The 12,978-nt window shown below is 39.5% G+C and overlaps 3 protein-coding genes across 3 annotated transcripts; all 3 read left to right on the plus strand.

The window, feature by feature from the left end:
• Positions 1–23: 23 nt before the first annotated feature.
• Positions 24–2,155, plus strand: LOC147317391 (polyubiquitin-like). The gene is made up of 3 exons (XM_086314275.1): positions 24–260; positions 303–1,323; positions 1,417–2,155. Exon 3 carries the CDS (start codon positions 1,427–1,429, stop codon positions 1,889–1,891), a length of 465 nt encoding a protein of 154 aa, XP_086170401.1. The 5' UTR covers positions 24–260; positions 303–1,323; positions 1,417–1,426; the 3' UTR covers positions 1,892–2,155.
• Positions 2,156–5,627: 3,472 nt separating this feature from the next.
• LOC147317392 (polyubiquitin-like) lies at positions 5,628–6,629 on the plus strand. Its single transcript, XM_086312905.1, has 2 exons — positions 5,628–5,769; positions 5,863–6,629. Exon 2 carries the CDS (start codon positions 5,873–5,875, stop codon positions 6,338–6,340), a length of 468 nt encoding a protein of 155 aa, XP_086169031.1. The 5' UTR covers positions 5,628–5,769; positions 5,863–5,872; the 3' UTR covers positions 6,341–6,629.
• A 3,450-nt stretch (positions 6,630–10,079) lies between these two features.
• On the plus strand, positions 10,080–11,058 carry LOC147317393 (polyubiquitin-like). The gene is made up of 2 exons (XM_086312906.1): positions 10,080–10,201; positions 10,295–11,058. Exon 2 carries the CDS (start codon positions 10,305–10,307, stop codon positions 10,767–10,769), a length of 465 nt encoding a protein of 154 aa, XP_086169032.1. The 5' UTR covers positions 10,080–10,201; positions 10,295–10,304; the 3' UTR covers positions 10,770–11,058.
• Positions 11,059–12,978: the final 1,920 nt, after the last annotated feature.

The following is a 12,978-nucleotide window of genomic DNA, read 5'->3' on the forward strand; positions in this document are numbered from 1 at the left end:
AGGACACTGAGGTCAAAGGTAGTACATTATTTTGATCTGCAGTGAATAAAATGAACTGTGCTTAAGTACAGTTTGAGATTCTTGTAGTTGAATATTTTTGTTTTGTGTGTAATTAATTCTTAATTCCAGTACATTTACTGGGAAGTTCTAAATACTTTACATATTAAGATTTGCATGTATTCAAGCTTTTTTGTAACTGTTTAGAAACTGTTGTGTGTTTCTTCTCCCTGTGATTAAAGCTGTCATGATTTTTATTCTAGGTCATTAGTGTTAAATATAATTTGTCATGATTTTTATTCTAGGTCATTAGTGTTAAATATAATTTGGCTCATGGGCCACATAAAGCCCAGTTTCCTCTCATCTGGGCCACACCAGTGAACCTAATGTATAATAACCTGTATGCAAAGCCATTCAGTGGACCAAACTGAACCACCTGCTGGGTGGTCCTGACCCTTTGGCCACATGTTTGATACCCCTGCTTTTGAAAGAGCAATATACAAACCCCCACTGGCCATTTAATTAGGTATGCCTTTTCAACTACTCATTGAGGCAATCATCCAGCAAAACTGCATTAACTATAAATTTCTGCGGCGTGTTTCCAAAACCTTGAGTCTGTGCTACAAAGAACTACAAAGGCAGCTCTGAAGCCAAAAGGGGTACAACCAGGAACTAACAAGGGGTACCCAATAAATCGGAGAGTGAGTGTATATAACAGTCACATGAGACATTTTAATGCGTCAAGTACTTTGATTCTCATCTAGAACAGGAGTTTGCCTCCAGGTGTTTTACTTTATTTAAAGTATTTCTTCTATCACACCTGATTTATGATTTACACGATGATCTCTATCTATTGTAACAATATTAATCAGTGCATAATGGCTTATTTTCCTTTCTGTTTTGATTCCATACAATCCACACTCCCAAAAAAGTACAGGTAGCTAAAAAGAGAGCAGCTTTTCCCTGTGATTTGTATCAGTGGATGTTTTCCAGCGGTGTTTCCCCTACCTGGCTGATAAACCTGTTAGGTTATATGTTCATAAACGCGTCACGGGGTGTGTTGATCAATACACCTGTAATGCTGTAAGCCATTAGTCAGCACTGGAGAATAGAAACCGAAACTTATAACAGTTTATAAAGCCTGTTAGATGGAAAACGAATCTTAAGTGAGTGGGCGGACGCTGATCAGCTGAGCGGGAGAGTATATAAAGAGCTGAGCTGAAGCTTTCCGCTCAGCTGTTGTGTGAGCATCATTGTTTACCTGAGCACGACTGAAGACTTCAAGTTTCCGGAGAAGTTTGTTTTGCCTCAATAAGCCATCGCAAGGTAGGAAACTGAGCAAGCCTGTGAGAAATAACTGAAAAGTCTTTTATTTCCTGAGCGTTTGTATTATAAGGAACTATTTTTGTATTCTTTCAGACTAGCCAACATGGATATAACTATCACTATGGTGGGTGGGTCCCACACCGTGAGGGTGAACCCACAGGACACGGTTGGCTCTCTGAAAATAAAAATCCAGAGCATGCTGGGAGTCGACCCCCAGAGGCAGAGGCTGGTTTTCATAAACGGCCAGAAGACCACTCTCAACGACGACTCCAAACCCATCAGCTACTACGGCTTACAGCACGGCTCCCAGGTGTCCCTGCTGGTCACCGAGCCTCCTCCGACCCAGGTGTTCCTCAGAAATGAAAAGGGACAAACGAGCACCTACGACATCAGGCTCGACGAGACTGTGAGCAACTTCAAGAACAGAGTCGAGAAAAGAGAGGGGGTGCCAGCGAGCCAGCAGAGGCTCATTCACCAAGGCCGGGAGATGCAGGGTGGCAAACTGGAGGACTACAACGTCAGAAACCACAGCACCATCGAGTTGACTTTACGTCTGAGAGGAGGCTGAGGACAATTTAACATGATTCATACACCAGGAAGCCCATGCATGTTATTTAATTTTAATGATATCGACCAATCTTGTATATATTTTTTTAATTTATTAGTGCTTTTATTTTGAAGAAAAAAAAAACATTCCTCCAGATTGCACCGTCTGTGTTCATTAACCATTCTGTGTTAAAGTTTGTGTTTAAGTCACACAAACCACTGTGTTATGGATTCTGTCATGACAAATTCATGTTAACTGCACTAAATACAAACAATAAAGTTTCTAACGGAAGTTTGTGTCTTAACATTTCCTGTGTCTGTGTCAGCTGGGGAAGGGGGGAGGGGGGGCCGTATGTCGTATAGATCACAAGACAAACGGGTCCCATTAAAAGTAGTTCTAAAATCACAGTTTCAGTGTTTATAAGAGACTCTCAGTCATATAAATTTCCAAGTCGAGTATTCCAAGTGTTACAACAGCAGGATGTAATGGTTCCAGTCCACTGTTTAAGTGTTAATCACAATAGTTTCTGTATGTGAAAATCATTGATCAGATTAAGCAGATTTACAATAAACATAAGTCTCTTGTATTATCTCAGTTATCTGGCTTTTATTACAGTTAGATACATTTATATACGAGATGTTTCCTGAAGATTTACCTTCATATTTAATTTTACAAACTTGGAGGATTTCAAAAAATGTGAGCAAAACTATTCTCTTCTTACTTTCTGAAAAATCACCATAAACTGAATATGTTAGAGTATTTGGTGTTTAGTCACTGGTAGGCTACAGAGTGTGAAAAAGAGAAATATATTCAGTGGCCACATTATTAGGTACACAGCTCAACGGTGTATCATTGCTAGTAACTAATGAACCAAACACACGGCAGCAATTAGATTGAATTAAACTGCATATCTACATTTAAAACTTGTAGATCTGGTCAAAGTGACCTGCTGAAGTTCAAAGTGAGCATCAGAATGTGGAAGAAAAGTGATTTTAAACATGGTATGTTTGTTGGTGCCATATAGGCTTTTCTGAATCAGAATCAGAAAGGGTTTTATTGCCAAATGTTGAGCAGGTTTACAACATTAGGAAATTGCTGCGGTACTTAGTGCAAACATACTAGTGCATTAAATAGACATAAAAATAAGAATTAAAAGTGCTAAGTAGATAGATATATACATGAGTGCAGGTGGTGATCAGTGCCAAACATGGAATGATGCAGTGAACACAGTGTAGGGTCATGTGTTAGTGCTGGGAACAGTCATATGGTTATTGTTCATGAGTCCAACAGCAGAGGGGAAGAAACTGTTCTTATGGCGAGAGGTTCTGGTGCGAATGGACCAGAGCCTCCTGCCTGAGGGGAGCAGGTCAAACAGACTGTGTCCAGGGTGAGAAGGGTCAGCTGTGATCCGACCTGCACGCCCCAGTGTCCTGGAGGTGTACAGGTCCTGCAGAGATGGGAGTCTGCAGCCAATCACCTTCTCAGCAGAGCGCACAACACGCTGCAGTCTCTGTAGTCTCTGGCTATGCAAGTTTATTGGACATTAAACTAGTGTTCATCCTGTTAAATACAAAATATTATAATAACAATACTAATTTCACAAACTTAGAGCTTAGATTTTGGAAGACTAAGTCAGGGTCTAATGCAAGGCTGTCAAACTCAAATACACAGTGGGCCAAAATTCAAAACTGAAAAAAAGTCGTGGGCTAACGTTAATATTTACTGAAATATATTTATTCCTCCAGATATAAGAATGAATCTTTTCTTATGGACTCAAACACATTTTGCTGAAAAACGGAATATGGAACAAGCAAAGCTTAATACCAAACAATATATATATTAGCTGTATAATACCAGTAGGCCAGCTCTAATAGTAATTTGGTATGGCTTCGCGGGCCAAATGTAATTAGGCTGCGGGCTAAATTTGGCCCACGGGCCAGAGTTTGACACCTATGGTCTAATGGAAGAGAGTCAGCAAACAGAACTTAAACCATTTAAGGAAAAACACGGAAAAATATTCTCTGATATAAACATTTAAAATTGACACATTTCCTTGCTGTCCTTTCTGAAAAATCATTTAGTCAGTGATAGACTACACATTGAAAGATCAAGAGAGATACAAACACTCAATGGGCTCCTATTCAGCTGTTCATTAACTCAAATATCTAAACAGCCAATCACATAGCAGCAGGTCACTACATTTAAACATGATCAACATGCTTTGAGCTGATAAGAAGGAAACAGTGACTCAAACAACCCATCTTTATAACCAAGGTATGCAGAAGAACTATGAACACACAGCTCATCGAACCAGAAGGACTACAGCAGCAGAAGACCACACCGGGTCCAAGCCTGTCAGTAAAAAACAGGACACTGAGGCTATAGTTCACACGTTCACTAAAATTAGACAATATAAGACTGAGTCGCTATTTCTGCTGCAAAATTCAATACACTATAGGAATTTTACACATTTTAGTCCCTCACAGACTCTACTATATCATATATGTGATCTGACGTGTGTTCCTGCATTTATCACTGAAAGCAAAAATTTTTGAAACAATAAATTAATAACTCAAAATTAAATATTGTGGCTGATGCCCGTCTCCTTAATTCAAAGGATATATTTACTAATATCCAAGGCTCTTTATATTACACTGCTGCAGAAGTGTGGTTTAACACTGGAGTATTGTTAGCAGTATTAACATTTGCATTTATAAAAGAATTTAATACATTAAATTGGCAAGACTATCCAAATCCTGAGTAGGAAGACTTCAGCATGTTCAGAATGCAGCAGCCAGTCCTTACATACACATTACCCAGTACTGACATCACTATAACTTCCATTTCAGCACAGAATGACTGGAAGTGAATTCACCATGAAGAGTGCTGAGGGTGCTGACATTACTGTCGTCATTGGAACAAGCTTCCCGCTGACCTGAGGTCAGTTACAACTGTGTGCGTATTCAAAAGCAGACTCAGATCAGTGTTATTTTCACAGTGTGTGTGTGTGTGTGTGTGTGTGTGTGTGTGTGTGTGTGTGTGTGTGTGTGTGTGTGTGTGTGTGTGTGTGTGTGTCCACGGCATCATAGGATGCCTATGATGTCTATGATATCTTTTATGTTAAGCACATTGACTTTATTGCTGTGACATTTGCCATATAAATAAAATTACCATTAACATTTAATTATGGAAAAATTCGATGCACCGCATTAACTAAGAACAGTTCTCTGTGCTAAGTTTCATTGAACATAGCGATAGCTCTCATAAACTCCAGTAACAATGAAGAAATCTTACAAATGTGCTGATTCTCGGTCAAGTTCTGTTGCTTGAACATTGCTGCCTCGGTGCACCTATACAGACAGAAGTTTTTTTCATTTTTAGTAATCTGCCAGTGATATAGTAATCTGCTGATAGTTAGCAATCCAGTGGTATACAGCAAAAAGGAAATGTTAATTTAAAAAATGCATATCTTTGTGTTCAAAATGAAATAAATTCATAATTTATTTCAATCTGAGAGATCTCAAAAATCGACATTTCCATATTTCTTAACCGAACACGCCCTTTGACGCACGACCGCTGCACGTGGCTTAATTTGTAAGTTGGTCGAATTGTGTTTTGTTTTGTTTTTAAGGAAGGATAGTCTCTGATCAAACCACCCCAAGCACCATAGCACTGCAGCGTGATGTTTGGAGACTAGAAACCGAAAGTTGTAACAGCAGAGATGGAAAACGAATCTTAAGTGAGTGGGCGGACGCTGATCAGCTGAGCGGGAGAGTATATAAAGAGCTGAGCTGAAGCTTTCCGCTCAGCTGTTGTGTGAGCATCATTGTTTACCTGAGCACGACTGAAGACTTCAAGTTTCCGGAGAAGTTTGTTTTGCCTCAATAAGCCATCGCAAGGTAGGAAACTGAGCAAGCCTGTGAGAAATAACTGAAAAGTCTTTTATTTCCTGAGCGTTTGTATTATAAGGAACTATTTTTGTATTCTTTCAGACTAGCCAACATGGATATAACTATCACTATGGTGGGTGGGTCCCACACCGTGAGGGTGAACCCACAGGACACGGTTGGCTCTCTGAAAATAAAAATCCAGAGCATGCTGGGAGTCGACCCCCAGAGGCAGAGGCTGGTTTTCATAAACGGCCAGAAGACCCCTCTCAACGACGACTCCAAACCCATCAGCTACTACGGCTTACAGCACGGCTCCCAGGTGTCCCTGCTGGTCACCGAGCCTCCTCCGACCCAGGTGTTCCTCAGAAATGATGAAAAGGGACAAACGAGCACCTACGACATCAGGCTCGACGAGACTGTGAGCAACTTCAAGAACAGAGTCGAGAAAAGAGAGGGGGTGCCAGCGAGCCAGCAGAGGCTCATTCACCAAGGCCGGGAGATGCAGGGTGGCAAACTGGAGGACTACAACGTCAGAAACCACAGCACCATCGAGTTGACTTTACGTCTGAGAGGAGGCTGAGGACAATTTAACATGATTCATACACCAGGAAGCCCATGCATGTTATTTAATTTTAATGATATCGACCAATCTTGTATATTTTTTTTTTAATTTATTAGTGCTTTTATTTTGAAGAAAAAAAAACATTCCTCCAGATTGCACCGTCTGTGTTCATTAACCATTCTGTGTTAAAGTTTGTGTTTAAGTCACACAAACCACTGTGTTATGGATTCTGTCATGACAAATTCATGTTAACTGCACTAAATACAAACAATAAAGTTTCTAACGGAAGTTTATGTGTCTTAACATTTCCTGTGTCTGTGTCAGCTCCGGGGGAGGGGGGGCCGTATGTCGTATAGATCACAAGACAAACGGGTCCCATTAAAAGTAGTTCTAAAATCACAGTTTCAGTGTTTATAAGAGACTCTCAGTCATATAAATTTCCAAGTCGAGTATTCCAAGTGTTACAACAGCAGGATGTAATGGTTCCAGTCCACTGTTGAAGTGTTAATCACAATAGTTTCTGTATGTGAAAATCATTGATCAGATTAAGCAGATTTACAATAAACATAACAGTCTCTTGTATTATCTCAGTTATCTGGCTTTTATTACAGTTAGATACATTTATATACGAGATGTTTCCTGAAGATTTACCTTCATATTTAATTTTACAAACTTGGAGGATTTCAAAAAATGTGAGCAAAACTATTCTCTTCTTACTTTCTGAAAAATCACCATAAACTGAATATGTTAGAGTATTTGGTGTTTAATCACTGGTAGGCTACAGAGTGTGAAAAAGAGAAATATATTCAGTAGCCACATTATTAGGTACACAGCTCAACGGTGTATTATTGCTAGTAACTAATGAACCAAACACACGGCAGCAATTAGATTGAATTAAACTGCATATCTACATTTAAAACTTGTAGATCTGGTCAAAGCGACCTGCTGAAGTTCAAAGTGAGCATCAGAATGTGGAAGAAAAGTGATTTTAAACATGGTATGTTTGTTGGTGCCATATAGGCTTTTCTGAATCAGAATCAGAAAGGGTTTTATTGCCAAATGTTGAGCAGGTTTACAACATTAGGAAATTGCTGCGGTACTTAGTGCAAACATACTGTCATATAACGCTTAAATAGACATAAAAATAAGAATTAAAAGTGCTAAGTAGATAGATATATACATGAGTGCAGGTGGTGATCAGTGCCAAACATGGAATGATGCAGTGAACACAGTGTAGGGTCATGTGTTAGTGCTGGGAACAGTCATATGGTTATTGTTCATGAGTCCAACAGCAGAGGGGAAGAAACTGTTCTTATGGCGAGAGGTTCTGGTGCGAATGGACCAGAGCCTCCTGCCTGAGGGGAGCAGGTCAAACAGACTGTGTCCAGGGTGAGAAGGGTCAGCTGTGATCCGACCTGCACGCCCCAGTGTCCTGGAGGTGTACAGGTCCTGCAGAGATGGGAGTCTGCAGCCAATCACCTTCTCAGCAGAGCGCACAACACGCTGCAGTCTCTGTAGTCTCTGGCTATGCAAGTTTATTGGACATTAAACTAGTGTTCATCCTGTTAAATACAAAATATTATAATAACAATACTAATTTCACAAACTTAGAGCTTAGATTTTGGAAGACTAAGTCAGGGTCTAATGCAGGGGTGTCAAACTCAAATACACAGTGGGCCAAAATTCAAAACTGAAAAAAAGTCGTGGGCTAACGTTAATATTTACTGAAATATATTTATTCCTCCAGATATAAGAATGAATCTTTTCTTATGGACTCATTTACGTTTTGCTGAAAAACGGAATATGGAACAAGCAAAGCTTAATACCAAACAATATATATATTAGCTGTATAATACCAGTAGGCCAGCTCTAATAGTAATTTGGTATGGCTTCGCGGGCCAAATGTAATTAGGCTGCGGGCTAAATTTGGCCCACGGGCCAGAGTTTGACACCTATGGTCTAATGGAAGAGAGTCAGCAAACAGAACTTAAACCATTTAAGGAAAAACACGGAAAAATATTCTCTGATATAAACATTTAAAATTGACACATTTCCTTGCTGTCCTTTCTGAAAAATCATTTAGTCAGTGATAGACTACACATTGAAAGATCAAGAGAGATACAAACACTCAATGGGCTCCTATTCAGCTGTTCATTAACTCAAATATCTAAACAGCCAGTCACATAGCAGCAGGTCACTACATTTAAACATGATCAACATGCTTTGAGCTGATAAGAAGGAAACAGTGACTCAAACAACCCATCTTTATAACCAAGGTATGCAGAAGAACTATGAACACACAGCTCATCGAACCAGAAGGACTACAGCAGCAGAAGACCACACCGGGTCCAAGCCTGTCAGTAAAAAACAGGACACTGAGGCTATAGTTCACACGTTCACTAAAATTAGACAATATAAGACTGAGTCGCTATTTCTGCTGCAAAATTCAATACACTATAGGAATTTTACACATTTTAGTCCCTCACAGACTCTACTATATCATATATGTGATCTGACGTGTGTTCCTGCATTTATCACTGAAAGCAAAAATTTTTGAAACAATAAATTAATAACTCAAAATTAAATATTGTGGCTGATGCCCGTCTCCTTAATTCAAAGGATATATTTACTAATATCCAAGGCTCTTTATATTACACTGCTGCAGAAGTGTGGTTTAACACTGGAGTATTGTTAGCAGTATTAACATTTGCATTTATAAAAGAATTTAATACATTAAATTGGCAAGACTATCCAAATCCTGAGTAGGAAGACTTCAGTATGTTCAGAATGCAGCAGCCAGTCCTTACATACACATTACCCAGTACTGACATCACTATAACTTCCATTTCAGCACAGAATGACTGGAAGTGAATTCACCATGAAGAGTGCTGAGGGTGCTGACATTACTGTCGTCATTGGAACAAGCTTCCCGCTGACCTGAGGTCAGTTACAACTGTGTGCGTATTCAAAAGCAGACTCAGATCAGTGTTATTTTCACAGTGTGTGTGTGTGTGTGTGTGTGTGTGTGTGTGTGTGTGTGTGTGTGTGTGTGTGTCCACGGCATCATAGGATGCCTATGATGTCTATGATATCTTTTATGTTAAGCACATTGACTTTATTGCTGTGACATTTGCCATATAAATAAAATTACCATTAACATTTAATTATGGAAAAATTCGATGCACCGCATTAACTAAGAACAGTTCTCTGTGCTAAGTTTCATTGAACATAGCGATAGCTCTCATAAATTCCAGTAACAATGAAGAAATCTTACAAATGTGCTGATTCTCGGTCAAGTTCTGTTGCTTGAACATTGCTGCCTCGGTGCATCTATACAGACAGAAGTTTTTTTCATTTTTAGTAATCTGCCAGTGATATAGTAATCTGCTGATAGTTAGCAATCCAGTGGTATACAGCAAAAAGGAAATGTTAATTTAAAAAATGCATATCTTTGTGTTCAAAATGAAATAAATTCATAATTTATTTCAATCTGAGAGATCTCAAAAATCGACATTTCCATATTTCTTAACCGAACACGCCCTTTGACGCACGACCGCTGCACGTGGCTTAATTTGTAAGTTGGTCGAATTGTGTTTTGTTTTGCTTTTAAGGAAGGATAGTCTCTGATCAAACCACCCCAAGCACCATAGCACTGCAGCGTGATGTTTGGAGACTAGAAACCGAAAGTTGTAACAGCAGAGATGGAAAACGAATCTTAAGTGAGTGGGCGGGCGCTGATCAGCTGAGCGGGAGAGTATATAAAGAGCTGAGCTGAAGCTTTCCGCTCAGCTGTTGTGTGAGCATCATTGTTTACCTGAGCACGACTGAAGACTTCAAGTTTCCGGAGAAGTTTGTTTTGCCTCAATAAGCCATCGCAAGGTAGGAAACTGAGCAAGCCTGTGAGAAATAACTGAAAAGTCTTTTATTTCCTGAGCGTTTGTATTATAAGGAACTATTTTTGTATTCTTTCAGACTAGCCAACATGGATATAACTATCACTATGGTGGGTGGGTCCCACACCGTGAGGGTGAACCCACAGGACACGGTTGGCTCTCTGAAAATAAAAATCCAGAGCATGCTGGGAGTCGACCCCCAGAGGCAGAGGCTGGTTTTCATAAACGGCCAGAAGACCACTCTCAACGACGACTCCAAACCCATCAGCTACTACGGCTTACAGCACGGCTCCCAGGTGTCCCTGCTGGTCACCGAGCCTCCTCCGACCCAGGTGTTCCTCAGAAATGAAAAGGGACAAACGAGCACCTACGACATCAGGCTCGACGAGACTGTGAGCAACTTCAAGAACAGAGTCGAGAAAAGAGAGGGGGTGCCAGCGAGCCAGCAGAGGCTCATTCACCAAGGCCGGGAGATGCAGGGTGGCAAACTGGAGGACTACAACGTCAGAAACCACAGCACCATCGAGTTGACTTTACGTCTGAGAGGAGGCTGAGGACAATTTAACATGATTCATACACCAGGAAGCCCATGCATGTTATTTAATTTTAATGATATCGACCAATCTTGTATATATTTTTTTAATTTATTAGTGCTTTTATTTTGAAGAAAAAAAAACATTCCTCCAGATTGCACCGTCTGTGTTCATTAACCATTCTGTGTTAAAGTTTGTGTTTAAGTCACACAAACCACTGTGTTATGGATTCTGTCATGACAAATTCATGTTAACTGCACTAAATACAAACAATAAAGTTTCTAACGGAAGTTTATGTGTCTTAACATTTCCTGTGTCTGTGTCAGCTGGGGAAGGGGGGAGGGGGGGCCGTATGTCGTATAGATCACAAGACAAACGGGTCCCATTAAAAGTAGTTCTAAAATCACAGTTTCAGTGTTTATAAGAGACTCTCACTCATATAAATTTCCAAGTCGAGTATTCCAAGTGTTACAACAGCAGGATGTAATGTTTCCAGTCCACTGTTGAAGTGTTAATCACAATAGTAGTCAGATTAAGCTGTTTCCTGAAGATTTGTCTTAAAATTTAATTTAACAAGAAGTTACATACTAAAATATTTCCGTAAACTGAATATTTTAGAGTATTTGGACATTTGATATTTAGTAATCGGTAGGCCATAGAGAGAGAGAGAGAGAGAAAATATCTAATATTTAATTTCCAAGTCGAGTATTCCAAGTGTTACAACAGCAGGATGTAATGGTTCCAGTCCACTGTTTAAGTGTTAATCACAATAGTTTCTGTATGTGAAAATCATTGATCAGATTAAGCAGATTTACAATAAACATAAGTCTGTTGTATTATCTCAGTTATCTGGCTTTTTTACAGTTAGATACATTTATATACGAGATGTTTCCTGAAGATTTATCTTGGAGGATTTCAAAAAATGTGAGCAAAACTATTCTCTTCTTACTTTCTGAAAAATCACCATAAGCTGAATATTTTAGAGTATTTGGTGTTTAGTCACTGGTAGGCTACAGAGTGTGAAAAAGAGAAATATATTCAGTGGCCACATTATTAGGTACACCACTCGACTGCGCATTATTGCTCATAACGAACCAGCTAAGCACACGGCAGCAATTAGATGGAATTGAACTGAATATCTACATTTAAACCTTGTAGATCTGGTCAAGGTGGCTTCCCGAAGTTCAAAGTGAGCATTAGAATGTGGAAGAAAAGTGATTTAAGTGAGTGAGAGAGAGATACAAACACTCACTGGGCTACTGTTCAGCTGTTCATTAACTCAAATATCTAATGCAGAAGAACTATGAACACACAGCTCATCGAGCCAGAAGGACTACAGCAGCAGAAGACCACACCGGGTATCAATCATGTCTGTGAAAAACAGGACACTGAGGCTATAATTCACACATGTTCACTAAAATTAGACAATGGAAGGCTGAGTCTCTATTTCTGCTGCAACATTCAGATAGCAGAGTCAGAATTTGGTGTTAATGATATAACAACATGGATCAGTGTTTCCTTGTATGAACAGTTCAAGCTGTTACTGCTAGTTTAGTGGGAGATATTTTCTTAGCACACTTTGAGACCCTTATTACTGCATCATTTAGTCACCACAGATTAACTAATTACTGTTGCTGTCCATGTCCATCCCTTTATGACCACAGTACCAATCTTCTGTTCTGACCATTCTGTTGTGTTTCCATGTAATTCAGATCTTAAAAAGAACATTTCTGGTGTGACATCAATACAATGTAGGAATTTTACATAATTTAGTCCCCCACAGACTCTACTATATCATATATGTGATGTCTGTTCCTGCATATATCACTGGCAGCAAACATTGTGAAACAATAAATTAATAAGTGAAAATGAAACATTGTGGCTGATGCCAATCTCCTTAATTCAAAGGAGCTACATCAGCAATAAATTGCTAATATCTAAGGCTCTTTATATTACACTGCTGCAGAAGTGTGGTTTGACACTGGAGTATTGTTAGCAGTAGCTAGTTAACATTTGCATTTATAAAAGAATTTAATCCAATGAATTGGCAAGACTATCCAAATCCTGAGTAGGAAGACTTCAGCATGTTCAGAATGCAGCAGCCAGTCCTTACATACACATTACTGAAAGGGAATTCACCATTAAGAGTCCTGAGGGTGCTGACATTACTGTGGTCATTGGAACAAGCTTCCCGCTGACCCGAGGTCAGTTACAACTGTCTGTATCAAAA

This window comes from Aulonocara sp. 'chitande type north' Nkhata Bay, linkage group LG12 (assembly GCF_057382095.1).
Source record: "Aulonocara sp. 'chitande type north' Nkhata Bay isolate Kocher_YH1m ecotype deep benthic linkage group LG12, A_spYH_male_GT1.1, whole genome shotgun sequence".
Taxonomy (NCBI): domain Eukaryota; kingdom Metazoa; phylum Chordata; class Actinopteri; order Cichliformes; family Cichlidae; genus Aulonocara; species Aulonocara sp. 'chitande type north' Nkhata Bay.